Here is a 13,464-nt window from a genome sequence, read left to right as displayed (position 1 = left end):
ATCACAATTTAATATTCTTGAATTCACAACGAGATCTGTGAATTCACAACCAAAATAAATTCTAGTTTTAGTTGTGAATCCAAACTTTAAAAACTCAAATTCACAACTATTTGAATTCACAACCAAAATAAATTCTAGTTGTGAATTAAATTCAGGTTGTGAATTCGAATGATTGTGAATTCACAACCAACATAAATCTGGTTGTGAATTAAATTTTGGTTGTGAATTCGTTTGTTGTGAATTCACAACCAAAAAATTCTAGTTGTGAATTAAATTTTGGTTGTGATTCGACCAGTTGTGAATTAAATTTTGGCTGTGAATTCACAAACAAAAAATTCTGGTTGTGAATTCGACTGGTTGTGAATTCTCAATTCACAACCAGTGTGAATTCACAACCAAAAATTTTGGTTGTGAATTCACACTGGTTGTGAATTACGGGATTTTTTAAAGGGGTGATGTAAAGTGGACATTTTTTTAATTTTTAATGTGAAGGGTATTTTGGTAACAGTGGACATTTTTTAAGTTTTTTATTTTAGTGGACATTTTTTATCTTTACAATATGAAAGTGGCCATTTTAAAAATCCACTCATTTATTTATTTTTTAAAAATATATAAAAAAAATTAAAAAATAAAAAGAAGAGAGAATTTTGGTTTCCGGCTGGGTCCAAGTCGTCGATCTCATCTCAGAAAGTATATTCGAAAGTGGAATATAGTAGTAACCGATTTGTATATTTATAGTAGTAAGATTTAATATTGAAGAATGTGCCTTTTTGGAATCTATATGGAGCACTCAAACCCACCACTGCACTCTGATTCTGAGTTTGACTTGGGAAGAACAATAACCGATTCCCACAAAATTATTTTCCAATCAAATTTCGGCTCAACTTCAACAAAAGATGAAGCTGGCGCCGAGGGAAATTGAGAAATTGATGCTCCACAATGCTGGAGAGTTGGCTCAGAAGCGTTTGGCTCGTGGATTAAGGCTAAATCACGCCGAAGCCGTCGCTCTTATTGCAGCGCAGGTATATGGACTTCTTCTTCTTTTCTTTGTCTGTTTGTAGTATGAGTTACTTCATTATTTTGTATGGCTGCTGATTGGTGCGTTGTTTGTGTTGATGTTTATCCAGTTTAGTCATAAGCATATTATCATTCTGTTGAATTCACAGAGCTGAGAATTTGTTTTGTGCGTGTCTCACTGTTTTCCACACACTCACTCTCGCTTCCTTCTATGTTTATACATCTAATTTTATGTACTTGTGGATTATTGAATAGATATTGGAATTTGTCCGGGATGGGGATAAAAGCGTGGTCGAGTTAATGGATCTTGGAAGACAAATTTTGGGAAGGTACTGATAAAGAACAATATTTAGAATTTTTATGTTTTCATCTAGGTATTGTGACAAAGGAATTTCAATGATGGTGATAGTTGTGTTTGGCACTTTCCGTGCTTTAGTACATGGAGTAGCTGAAGAAGCAGAAGCAATTTAACAAAATTGGTTAAACTAGGAGTATTTTTTATTATAATGGAAGTGAAGAATTGCAATGGAGTTGGGAACACAATGTATAGCCATTTTGTACTTGTTACATTTTAAAATAAATGCCTAAGAGGTGCTCTTTTATGTGTAAAACCTATTTTGAGAAGGGAAGCTATAAAGCTATAAATGCCTTTTGGTACCATCAGCTACATCGGGACTATGGTAAGTAATGTTATTTTTGCCTTCAGTAGTACCACAAAAGAGAAAAAAGTATAATACTATATTGTATTAATCACCCATATTAGTGATATACTGTTTGAATTTGTTAGTGTTGATTAGTTTCTTTGAATTTCGGTGAGGCTTAGTTCACAATTTTCTAGACCTCATCATGTATGTTGATAGAAATCTTATGTTTTACAGGAGACAAGTTCTTCCATCTGTTCCTTATCTATTGCATGCTGTCCAGGTATAATTTTTTATTACTTAAACAAAAGAGTCTGCCGTCTTCTGGATTAGCAACAACATAATATTTTTAATTTGCCAGATATCATTAGAAAAATTACGTTGGCTGCTGATCTATATGTAGGTTGAGGGGACCTTCCCGGATGGGACAAAGTTGATCACGATCCATGACCCTGTATCATGTGAAAATGGAAATCTGGACCTAGCTTTACATGGCTCTTTTCTTCCAGGTGATGATCATGCCAATAATCTTTTCTTGTGTTCTGTGCACATAATTCAAGCCTTAGTGAAGCATGTACTGGTAGCTCAAGAAATAGAAAAAAAAAAAAAAAATCTTCGAATGTAGAAGCTGATTGAAGTAAAATTGCTTGTTTGATGGCTGTCTGTTGTAGCAAAAGAAATTTAGGTCATCCCTGAGAGCACCCCCAAGGGGTCATGTTTGTTTTTGTCCTGAACTGAAGGAATGTATGATTTTTCATTGGTTACATGGAAATTTCTATAACCTAGGGCTTTGACGTGAAATAAGCTAAAAATGGGCTCATAACCACTGGAGAGCTATAGTAATGCTGTTCTATCAAGTGTCACTTCTCTTTAGAGTTGTTGCAAATGTTGAGATTTTATCACAAGGAATTCTGTATTTAAGAAACATCCCAAGACAAATTTTGTAACTTTAGTTGTGATCGCCAATATTGTAATCTAATTAGTGCATCATCCACTATTTGTAGAACCACTAGGCTGAAGTTCTTGAAGTTAAGTAACTAACTTGGACTTGTCTCAACTTGTTTCATGGTGACGAACAACTGGCATGAAGCAAGATGTTCATGATAAGGGCTTGAAGTTCATTTTCTCAGTCAAAGTAGCTTAGACTTACCTCATGGTGGCTGGCAACTTATAAGAAAACTAATCAGTGTTCATTTGGGTTCATACTTTAATGTTACTTGACCATGAGATTTTAAATAGTTCATCTGCTAATTGAAGTTTGCATAAATCCATGTATTAGAAACCGTTTACCATAGTCTCACTATGTGAGATTATCTGATGCCTTAAATAGATCATAGTACGAAAATGGTTTGGTCATTAAAGATCATTAATAACATTAACCATGTTAGTAAGCTAATAACATAGTTGTGACCATTGCTTTGTTTTTCTCCTCTTCTTGGTAGCCCACCATTTTGCATGAATTCTATCTGATGGTTGTGTTTTTCCCATGCAGCTCCTTCTCTAGACAAATTTCCCCCAGTTGAAATTTGTAAAGTTCCTGGTGAATTGATATGTGGACCTGGACATATTACCATCAACTTAGGAAGGAAAGGCGTAGTACTCAAAGTAACTAACACCGGGGACAGGCCTGTTCAGGTTACTATATCTGTGATGACATTTTGATACGAATAAGATTCTTTCCTTTTCAAGGTGTACCAAAGAAGAAAAGGAGATCAATTAGCTTAGTTTAGGGATGTTCTAGTTTTATTATAAATAAGTAGATTACAGAGGTAAGGATCATCGAAGAAAATTGGTGAATAATTCAACTTTACACTGGGCAGGCCATTTCATTGCTATAACTCCCGGGGGGCATTGGGGAGATCCTGGGATCACTTTATTTCTTTGTTGTCCTCAGCTCATCAATAAGATTCAGATTATTTTCCAAAAAAATGTTTTGAGATTAAATTGAAAACCTTGTTTGAACAATCTTCCTTGTAAGTTTTCTTGTTCACCAGCTTGAGACAAACATGTCCAATCCTAAAGTTTGTTCTCTCAAAAAAGAAAAAAAAGAAAAAAAAACGAACCCTTATAGTGAAGGTCGTCTTCTTGCTGATCAACCTTGTAATTTAAGCATTTTCCTGGGATATTGCTTAGTCTTATTTTCTTTTATTATGAAATAAGTAAGGGAAATTAAAGTTAATGTAGTTTAGCTATTTAGAAAGTGCACCATGTGCAGTTTGTCTGTGGCTTTGATTACAGACCTACTTTTGCATTACATACCAGTTTTTTTTGTTAGATATCGAACAAAAAATGTATAGCTTTCTTTCTTTCTTCCTTTTAGCACAAGTTCTTCCCTAAAGATAGGATTAGAGCTGCTATATACCAGCTAAATTACTTGAATGATCTTTCTTTTTTCTTCTTCAGGTTGGAAGTCATTATCACTTCATTGAAGTTAACCCGCACTTGGTTTTTGATCGAAGGAGGGCATATGGCAAGCGGCTCAATATCCCTGCAGGAACAGCCATCCGTTTTGAGGTTTCAGTTTTAACGTAGTCTTCTTTAAGCTGGCCATATATATGTTCAATGAAATTATACTGGTTATGAGTTGATCAATAATTTCATATTAAATACAAAGCTTGAGAAGCTGTCTCGTATAAGTGTATGTTCGCGCAATCTTCTGCATGTTCTATCATTTGTGGTAGACAAACTTATATAGCATGATAGAACTGTCAAACTTTTGGGAACTGACTTCAATACAACTTCTGCCTCTATTAACAATTTTTGTCTAACAAAATTAGGTAAAGCTATTGTCCACAGAACTTAAACTCGTTTGTAATTTACTTGTTTCAAGCCTGGGCTTCATTTCAGCTCATTATTATACTTGTAAATCTAAATAAATATGTAAAGAGGACTTGGCTAACCTATTTGGCTGGTGTTATGTTGGAAAATACTCTCATTTGCTTCATCCTCCATTGAGATTGTTGTAAATGAATATTGGGAAAGCTATATTAGATCTACGTATCATTCTTCACAATAAATTTTCTTTTTCATTCGTCACATTTAGTCTAAGCAGAATTTTAAAAGTATAAACTCTTGAATCATGCGGAAGCAATATGGTAATACCAAGAGGAACCATAGATTGCTATACTATGTAGCATGTGCTTACACTAAACATGTTCTCGGCAATAAATGTTTGATAGAGCCATTCGGAGTGTTTGATAGAACCATGTATCTGCCTCAACTAAAGCTAAGATGACAAAAAAGAAAAGCTTCACGTGCATAACTGGAAATAATGTGATGGAATAACTTACTAAGCATAGTATGTTAGTAACCAATCTAATTAACTGCCATAACTTCTTGTTTGTAGCTTTGCATGTCCTTATATGATGAACCTCCATTTTTCTTCCTTCAAGCACATGAACAATGGATTACATTTGTCTTGCTTTTGCAGCCAGGGGACACAAAAAGTGTTTCACTTGTTAGCATCGGTGGAAACCAGATCATTAGGGGTGGAAATAATATTGCTGATGCTCCAGTTCATGATTCCAGAATCACTTCTGTGATGAAGGCTGTACATGAAGAAAGATATGGTTTTTCAGAAGAAGCAGATGCTAGGTCATGTAGATTCTGCCTTTTATGATGTTCAGAATCTGAGTTTTATTTGAAAAAAATTAATCACACAAAGTGCTGCTTTGGTATCATGATTCTAAATTTGTTTGATATTTTATTTGTATATTGTGCAGGGAATTTTTGATTGAAGAAGGATCTTCTGCTTGTCATTTAATGTCTCATGAAAACTATGCTAATATGTATGGCCCTACCACTGGTGATAAAGTTCGGCTAGGGGACACTGATTTACTTGCAGAAATTGAAAGTGATTTTGCTGTGTACGGCGATGAGAGTGTATTTGGGGGTGGAAAAGTTCTGAGAGACGGAATGGGGCAGGGTTGTGGATATCAATCATGTGATTGTTTGGATACTGTAATAACAAATGCTGTAGTCATTGATTATACAGGGATTTTCAAGGCTGATATAGGCATAAAAGATGGGTATATTTCTTCTATTGGGAAAGCAGGCAATCCAGATATCATGCATGGAGTGTCAAATGACATGATTATAGGAGTGAGTTTTAAGTTTGATTAATCCAGTTAATGTAATCATTAGGTTTTATGATTCATCGTATGTTTATTTTCTGGCCAGGTAAATACTGAGGTTATAGCTGGGGAGGGAATGATTGTTACTGCTGGAGCAATAGACTGTCATGTACATTTTATTTGCCCACAATTAGCTTATGAAGCAATAACAAGTGGTGAGGTTTTCAGTAATAACTTACATAAACTTCATTAATTACATAAAAAACAATAATAAGGGCGACACATGTTTATATTAGTTTTTTAATCTGCTGGGCATATATGGTTACAACTCTAGCAAAATGCTGTACTATAGCTTTTTGAGCATCATGTTCTGTTACTTTAAATATTCTAGAAAGTGTCACTTACAAATAGTTTTGGGTCACAGAAGGTTTGATGCTAAGTTGTATTTGCCCATTTACTAAGTTTACATGATGAGGTATAGAATGGTTTTTGCAATTGCCCATGGACGCATATGTCTGCTAAGTTTGTTTGAAGTCTGTATCCATTACAGAATTAGCAGTCTTTTTAGCCTTTAACCTTTCACACTGAAGGATGCTCCTATGGTATCACTAGCTAGCAGTTACCAAGTTTAATTCTCTAAGAAAAATTCTTCAATAATAGTAGTTTCACATTAATTTGTTCTTGTGAATTATGATTCTGATTAGTCATACTGTGACGGTTATTGTTGAGATTGACAGACATTAGTTATTAATGGTGTGTTTAAGAAAGCAACATCCCAAGTTCCAAATGATTAAAATCATTCTTGATCTTTACATCCTTATGTTTCCCTTTGTTTGTTCAATAATATGTAGGCATCACTACGCTAGTGGGAGGTGGTACAGGACCTGCTCATGGGACACGTGCAACTACTTGTACTCCAGCACCATTTCATATGAAGCTTATGTTGCAATCAACAGATGACTTGCCCCTCAACTTTGGTTTCACAGGAAAAGTAAGTCTTGTGTTTTCATCAGATTGATCGAATGATTCCCACTGGATTTCTTGATGTCTGCTTTACCGTGTTGCCTTTCCATCTCTTTCAGGGAAATTCTTCCAAAGCTGAGGGCCTACATGAAATAATCAAAGCTGGAGCAATGGGATTGAAGCTTCATGAGGACTGGGGGACTACTCCGGCTGCAATTGATAAATGTTTGACTGTTGCAGATTTATACGACATTCAGGTGGTTACTTTCTCCTAAATCAGATCAGGCCTCAAGACATTCAACCCCTTATTTACTTACTACAAATATATTTAGGTTAATATTCACACCGACACGTTAAATGAATCTGGATTTGTCGAGCATACAATTGCTGCATTTAAAGACCGTACTATTCATACTTACCATAGGTAAATAAATTTTGCCTTCTGCTTCAGGCCTTTTTCATAATTTAAAGATAAGATTGAAGCTTGCTTTGACTAAGTTCGTTTCTGCATACATATATGGGCACATTTCGTATTCGCAGTGAAGGCGCAGGTGGTGGTCATGCTCCAGATATTATCAAAGTTTGTGGAGTAAAAAATGTTCTCCCCTCTTCAACTAACCCGACCCGTCCTTTCACTATCAATACTGTAGATGAGCACCTTGACATGCTTGTAAGGAATCACTATAACTAGTAATGCTTTATGGTTATATTATAGTACGTCGCCAAATGAGATAAATAGGTTTTCAAAATGATATAAAATATATTCTACAGATGGTCTGCCATCACCTGGACAAGGATATCAAAGAGGATGTTGCTTTTGCAGAGTCACGGATTCGCGCTGAAACAATCGCTGCAGAAGACATTTTGCATGATATGGGTGCCATAAGTATCATATCTTCTGATTCACAGGCAATGGGTCGTATTGGAGAGGTTATCTTTCCTCTAAAGTTGAAATTTAATCCTCACTTTTTTAATTTATGGGTGAAACTCTATTACCAGCGGCTATAAGTACATGAATGGAGGGATTTGCACTTCATGTTCTCTTCAGGAGTTCAATTAGTTGGAAACGACTATCTGCAGAATATTATTTCTTGTCTTTTACTTACTTCAAGAACTTAGAGTGCAGCAGATGTGGCATTTTAATAATCTTGTATGTAAATGACAGAGGGTTTACTTTTTTTGAGTGATCAACCTTCATGTTGTAGGCTATAAAAAATTTCACATTTGGCACAACTGCTCTCATTATTCATATTCTATTCTTGACAGGTAATTTGTAGAACTTGGCAGACCGCTCACAAGATGAAGTTAATCAGAGGAGAACTTGAAAGCAGTGCACCTGGAAATGATAATTTGCGTATCAAGAGATACATTGCAAAGTACACAATTAACCCTGCTATAGCTTGTGGGTTTTCTAAGTATGTTGGATCAGTTGAGGTAAATTAACATTAACTCTAATTATCACTAACATCTAAAATTTGTTTTGGTCCTTGGACATGTTATATCCATATAGAGCAAAATTTGTGTGGATGCTCTAATAATTGCATTTAATTTAAACTAAGAATTTGGAGGTATAACTTGGTGCAGGTAGGGAAGCTAGCTGATCTTGTTATATGGAAACCGGCATTTTTTGGAGCCAAACCAGAGATGGTGATAAAAGGTGGCACCATAGCATACTCCGATATGGGTGATCCAAATGCAAGCATTCCAACTCCTGAACCGGTAATAACTATTTCAGACATTTTATCATTCTTAGATGCCAAATTTGCCTTGGAAACTTTTGATTTCACATCTCTTGCATGCAATATAAAGAGTTGATATATAATTGACCACAATGTGTGCAAAGTTCAGATAGATGTACCTCTTGCTTCGTATCCAGTATCCATTTGTAATACTAAGTGAGATCTTAAAATACTCCACTTTAAATGAGTGCATGCTATTATAGGTGAAGATGAGGCCAATGTTTGGAGCTTTTGGCAAGGCTGGGAGTGCCAATTCAATAGCTTTTGTTAGTAAGGTATACTCCATCATCTCATTTTTCTTCTACACATGCAAAGATGTATTGCTATAGTCGTTGTGCAGACCCTCAATGAAACGAGAGATGCTTATTGTGCAAAGTCCACCACATCTCCAACGTTATGTTCTTATATTTACCCCCACATTTTACAGGCTGCTGTAGATTGTAGAGTTAAAGAACAGTATGGACTGAACAAGAGGGTGGAAGCAGTAAGCAATGTGAGAAAGCTCACGAAACTTGACATGAAGCTCAACGATGCCCTTCCACACATCGCGGTTGATCCAGAGACATACACTGTGACAGCAGATGGCGAGGTTCTTACCTGCATGGCTGCAACCACAGTTCCACTTTCACGAAACTACTTCCTTTTCTAGGTCTCATCCATTTATTCAGGTATGCTTCTTGCTAATAACAACATACAAAATGAAAGTGTGCCACTGGTTCATTCGTTTTCTTTATATATATGAGCTGTTAAAGTTTGTTTCAATAAAACAATAGATTTTATGCATTTAGTTTTAATTATCTCAATGTGATAAAAAAAATTGAGTGGTCGAGCCAATGACCCTGTTGTTTGTCGATGACCTAACAAGACCAATGAAAAACTAGAACAAGCTTAGATTCCATATCCATATAATTTTGCAACACAAGAAAGAGCAAATGTAGGATTTTGTGGTAAAAAGAGGCCACTGCCAGACATCATACTTCTTCTTGAACCTTATTCTCATCCTTGTTTTGTTTCAAACAAATATAAGAGCCAGGCTCCCTTGTGGGCACGTTGCGACCCTTATTTTTGTTTTTTTATTAATTATTTAAGTTAATATTTAATGATCTTAATTCTTAATTAGTTTTAAATTCTAACTGTGATTAATATATTTTAGTTATTTTATTAAATCGCGCACCAAATTTTTGTCAGAATATAATCATCAAATGGGTTCGGTTGGCCCAAGTGCCAAGCGGATCAAAATGGCGCAAGATGGCCCACTAAATCAGATCGGGCCTGGCCAGGCCCATGGGCTTTGTGCACAGTGTCCATGGGCTGGGCCGTAGTGAGGCTTCTGGTTGGCTGGATTTGCCGGCACGAGTCATAGACATAGTAATTAAATATGTCATGTGGTCCTTTTTTAGTGAGCTTCAAGTGGATTTATACTTTGGGTGCATTTGATTTTTATCCCTCAATTTATAGGAATAATTTAATAAAGTATAAACTTATCATTTAAAATGAGGATCATTTTTTTATATATATCTTGATTGTTTTGAATGATAATATATTTATTCACTTTTTATAAGTGAGTAAAAATTATAATATCCTCTATTAGATATAAAATGATACCTTGTTCAAAGGACAAGATATTGTCCAGAATTTTATACCATTTATTTGAATTTTTATTACACTAAAACAAATAAAGTATAAAGGGATAAATAGAATTTATCCCTTCTTCCTCGTATCTCAAAATAAACACGCCCTTATAGTATACTTTCACAAATCAATGAAATAGGACAGCTAAGAGTAAATAAATATACCTCGATTTTATGGACTTCACAATCTTTTGAAGAGTACAACTAGTGGATAAAGATGAAATTAATGACTAAAAACAACGTGAAATATTTAATTTAGAATTAAGTATATCTTTTGGCACGAAAGTTTATGTCATGCCATTTCATAGGTCAAGACTGTGTAATATATTCATATTTGGATCTAAATCCACATGGTTGCATAATTGTAATTTGCTAGTGTTTGGTTGTGTTTGACTATTTGAGTCCAGGTGTAGATATTATGTGACAAATAGAAAATTATTAGACGGTTTAACATAAGATATTATCATCTGTTTTGAACTTCACAAGAAAGAGTATAGGACTTATCACATAATATTTTTTATAATATTAAGACAAGGAAATAGCAATGAATAAAAATACCAATAGAATTACACTCAGTTAGGTTGATACCCAACTATTTTATATAATTTTGAATTGAATATATATATATATATATATATATATAGATATTCAATAATATAAAATTTAGAATATTTTTCTTCATAACATGATTAAAAGTAATCGTTATTATGAATAAAAATAACAGTTTGAATAAAGTGACAATAATTCTACATAAAGAAATAGTGTTTCAAATAAAAGTAACAATTTACACTTGTGTATGTATTGATATGGTGATAGGGTTGCTAATGCATGAGGTCAAAGATCTTATATTCGAGTCGACCATAACATGATATTTGGATTTAATGATATAATTAAAAAAAACAATTACAAAACAAATAACAGTGGATTAGTGATAAATAAAAGTGACACTCCTTAATCCTTATGTACAAAAATAAATAGATCAGATTTGAATTGGGTTGATTTCGAGTTTGGCTGTTTACGACCGCACGCACAGTGAGTCAGAGCCCACCGGAGTGAGCCTATAAAAAAATATAATCTCGTCATGAATATTTTAGTTAATTTGTAAGGTTAAAGTTCAAAATCGTATATATAATTTTTATTTATTTTTAGATTAGTATAAACGGAAGGTATTGCCATAATATATAGAGGAAGTGTTGCCATAACATATAATTGAACATATTTCATTTTTTCAGTTGACTATCGCTTGTTTTTCTTCATTGAAAATACACTACGCATGTACTTTATTCTAGGTTAATGTATGGAAAATAGGCAATTCTATTTACACTGCATTGGTACATTTGTTTGTATTTTTATTTAATGTACTCCTATTAGTTTGAGTTGTATTTTAATAGTATAATATATATGGAGACATAAATGTTATGCTAATGGGAGCACCGTTCACGTTAGTCTACCTTAGCATTTTTTTTCATTTATATATTTATTTTTATTCAAATACCTTATAAATTGTTACTGAAATTAATAATTTTATAAATTACATAAAAAAAAAGAATTCAATTTATTCTTTTTATTAATTATTTTAAGTTGAAGGGAAAATAAACGAATCGAGCTTTGATTTTTATGTAATTTATCTCAATAACAGTTTATAAGGTTATAATAAAAATAAATGTACGAAACAAAAAAGATAAAGCTAATGTGAAATAAAGGTAATCAATGCTATCATCCATAAAATTTGAAAATCTAATATTTCAAATTCATTCTCATTTCTCACCACATTTGTCCATTCTCATTGGAACCATTCTCTAGAGAGAGAGAGAGAGTGAGAGAAATGTTCAATTGAGAAGACAAATGTTTGTAGAATTGAGAAGTAATCCTAGCCATTTATTTGATGCAATCTAACTACCAGCATACAATATCATATTTTTATCAAATTTGCTCAACTTTGGAAGATATGTTAGGAATTCATAAACAATTATTTCTTCTATATTACGTTCTTTACGTTTCTGAATAAAGTCCATTAAAAGTATTTATCATGTTCAACAGAATTATAATGATTGTGAGATACGGAGTATATTCTAATGTTCAACATAAGTTCAAAACAAATTTTTGTGAGTATAAGTTTATTAAGATAAGTTCAAAATAAAGTCGTCTATACATTCTCCCACACACACCAAATTCAAAACAAATAATTATAAATTTATTAAAATATCAAAAAATTATAAGTTCATCAAATCGAGATTCATTTTCGTATAATTAATAAATGATTAATAAGGAATGATCTCAACCATCAGATTAGAAGTAATCAAAGGTGTGGATTTATTCTTAAATCTAATATTTAAGGGGATTTCTCAATAAAAACTCGCCATATATATGTGTGCGTCTGTGTGTGTGATATTGATTAATCGGTCATTTGATTTTTTTGAAATTGTTGAATCTACCGAAGGAAGAACCTATTAATCCAATTAATTACTACTCTCTATGTCTCTAAAAAATGTGCACTTTTCATTTTTTAACACTATTACACTACAATCTTTTTATTTGTTATCCCTACTTTTTATATTTATTCACAAAAAATTATCATGATCCATCATTATTTTTTTTATTAAAATAATATATATTGGAGTATAAAATATGACCCTTTTTACATTCATAATAAACTTATTTAATATTTTTTAAAATATATGTCATTCAAACATCGGCATATTTTTGGAAGACAGGAGGAAGTACGTTAAATGCAATGTTATCAAATAGGAATGTTGCAGTGCAAACCAATAGTAATAGATTGGTGATCATTTTGGTTCAACAGAAAGCTTCTTTGTCTTTGATGATTATTGATGACGTGAACTCACTATAAATTATTTTATTTTTCTTTATACTAATATTAGAATTTAGATGTGTCATGTCATGTTATGGCTCACAATTGACATCTTATATTCAAACTCAAATGATTAAACGAGCGAAGAAAAGTATTTTTGACTACTTACAGATATTTATCCTTGAAATTGCAAGATTGAAAGTCGCCAAATTTCGAGCAGATGAACTTCATTCGAACAAAAATTCAATTCGGAAAATGTGATATATTCTATAGTTTTATGTTTATTTAAATTTGAGTTATTGAAGCATGCTACATATGGCAGGTCAGGCAAATTAAAAAGAAGAGCAACTAAACTTGCGGAAAAGGGGGAGTATAAATTTAACAGAAAATGGTGGACCATATATATCAATATCATTTTCAATTGCCAAAAGCATGCTAAATTGAGAGCTATTTTCGTAACAATTATCTCTCTCTAAGCATATTTTTGGGGACCAACTTTTCATATATATATATATATATATATATATATATATATATATATATATATATATATATATACACACAATTTTAAGGACCAATTTTTCATAT

At 33.0% G+C, this 13,464-nt stretch overlaps 1 protein-coding gene across 1 annotated transcript; it reads left to right on the top strand.

Annotated features, from left to right (window-relative positions):
* The first annotated feature begins 665 nt into the window (after positions 1-665).
* On the top strand, positions 666-9,942 carry LOC130995592 (urease). Its single transcript, XM_057920949.1, has 19 exons — positions 666-1,022; positions 1,273-1,346; positions 1,896-1,941; positions 2,062-2,167; positions 3,151-3,293; positions 4,062-4,172; positions 5,089-5,252; positions 5,381-5,759; positions 5,838-5,946; positions 6,583-6,722; positions 6,814-6,951; positions 7,027-7,118; positions 7,235-7,364; positions 7,466-7,624; positions 7,961-8,128; positions 8,279-8,413; positions 8,637-8,708; positions 8,861-9,101; positions 9,622-9,942. The coding sequence occupies exons 1-18, from the start codon at positions 897-899 to the stop codon at positions 9,080-9,082; spliced, it is 2,514 nt and encodes an 837-aa protein (XP_057776932.1). The 5' UTR covers positions 666-896; the 3' UTR covers positions 9,083-9,101; positions 9,622-9,942.
* The last annotated feature ends 3,522 nt before the right edge of the window (positions 9,943-13,464 follow it).

This window comes from Salvia miltiorrhiza, chromosome 7, assembly GCF_028751815.1.
Source record: "Salvia miltiorrhiza cultivar Shanhuang (shh) chromosome 7, IMPLAD_Smil_shh, whole genome shotgun sequence".
Lineage (NCBI taxonomy): Eukaryota > Viridiplantae > Streptophyta > Magnoliopsida > Lamiales > Lamiaceae > Salvia > Salvia miltiorrhiza.
The sequence above is the reverse complement of the archived record's forward strand: the minus strand, read 5'-3'. Positions and strand labels throughout refer to the sequence as shown.

Coding starts and splice junctions, on each gene's coding strand:
- LOC130995592 (XM_057920949.1), top strand. CDS start 897: ATGAAGCTGGCGCCGAGGGAAATTGAGAAATTGATGCTCCACAATGCT. Junction 2,168..3,150: donor ACATGGCTCTTTTCTTCCAG/GTGATGATCATG, acceptor TTTCCCATGCAG/CTCCTTCTCTAGACAAATTT. Junction 5,253..5,380: donor TCAGAAGAAGCAGATGCTAG/GTCATGTAGATT, acceptor TATATTGTGCAG/GGAATTTTTGATTGAAGAAG.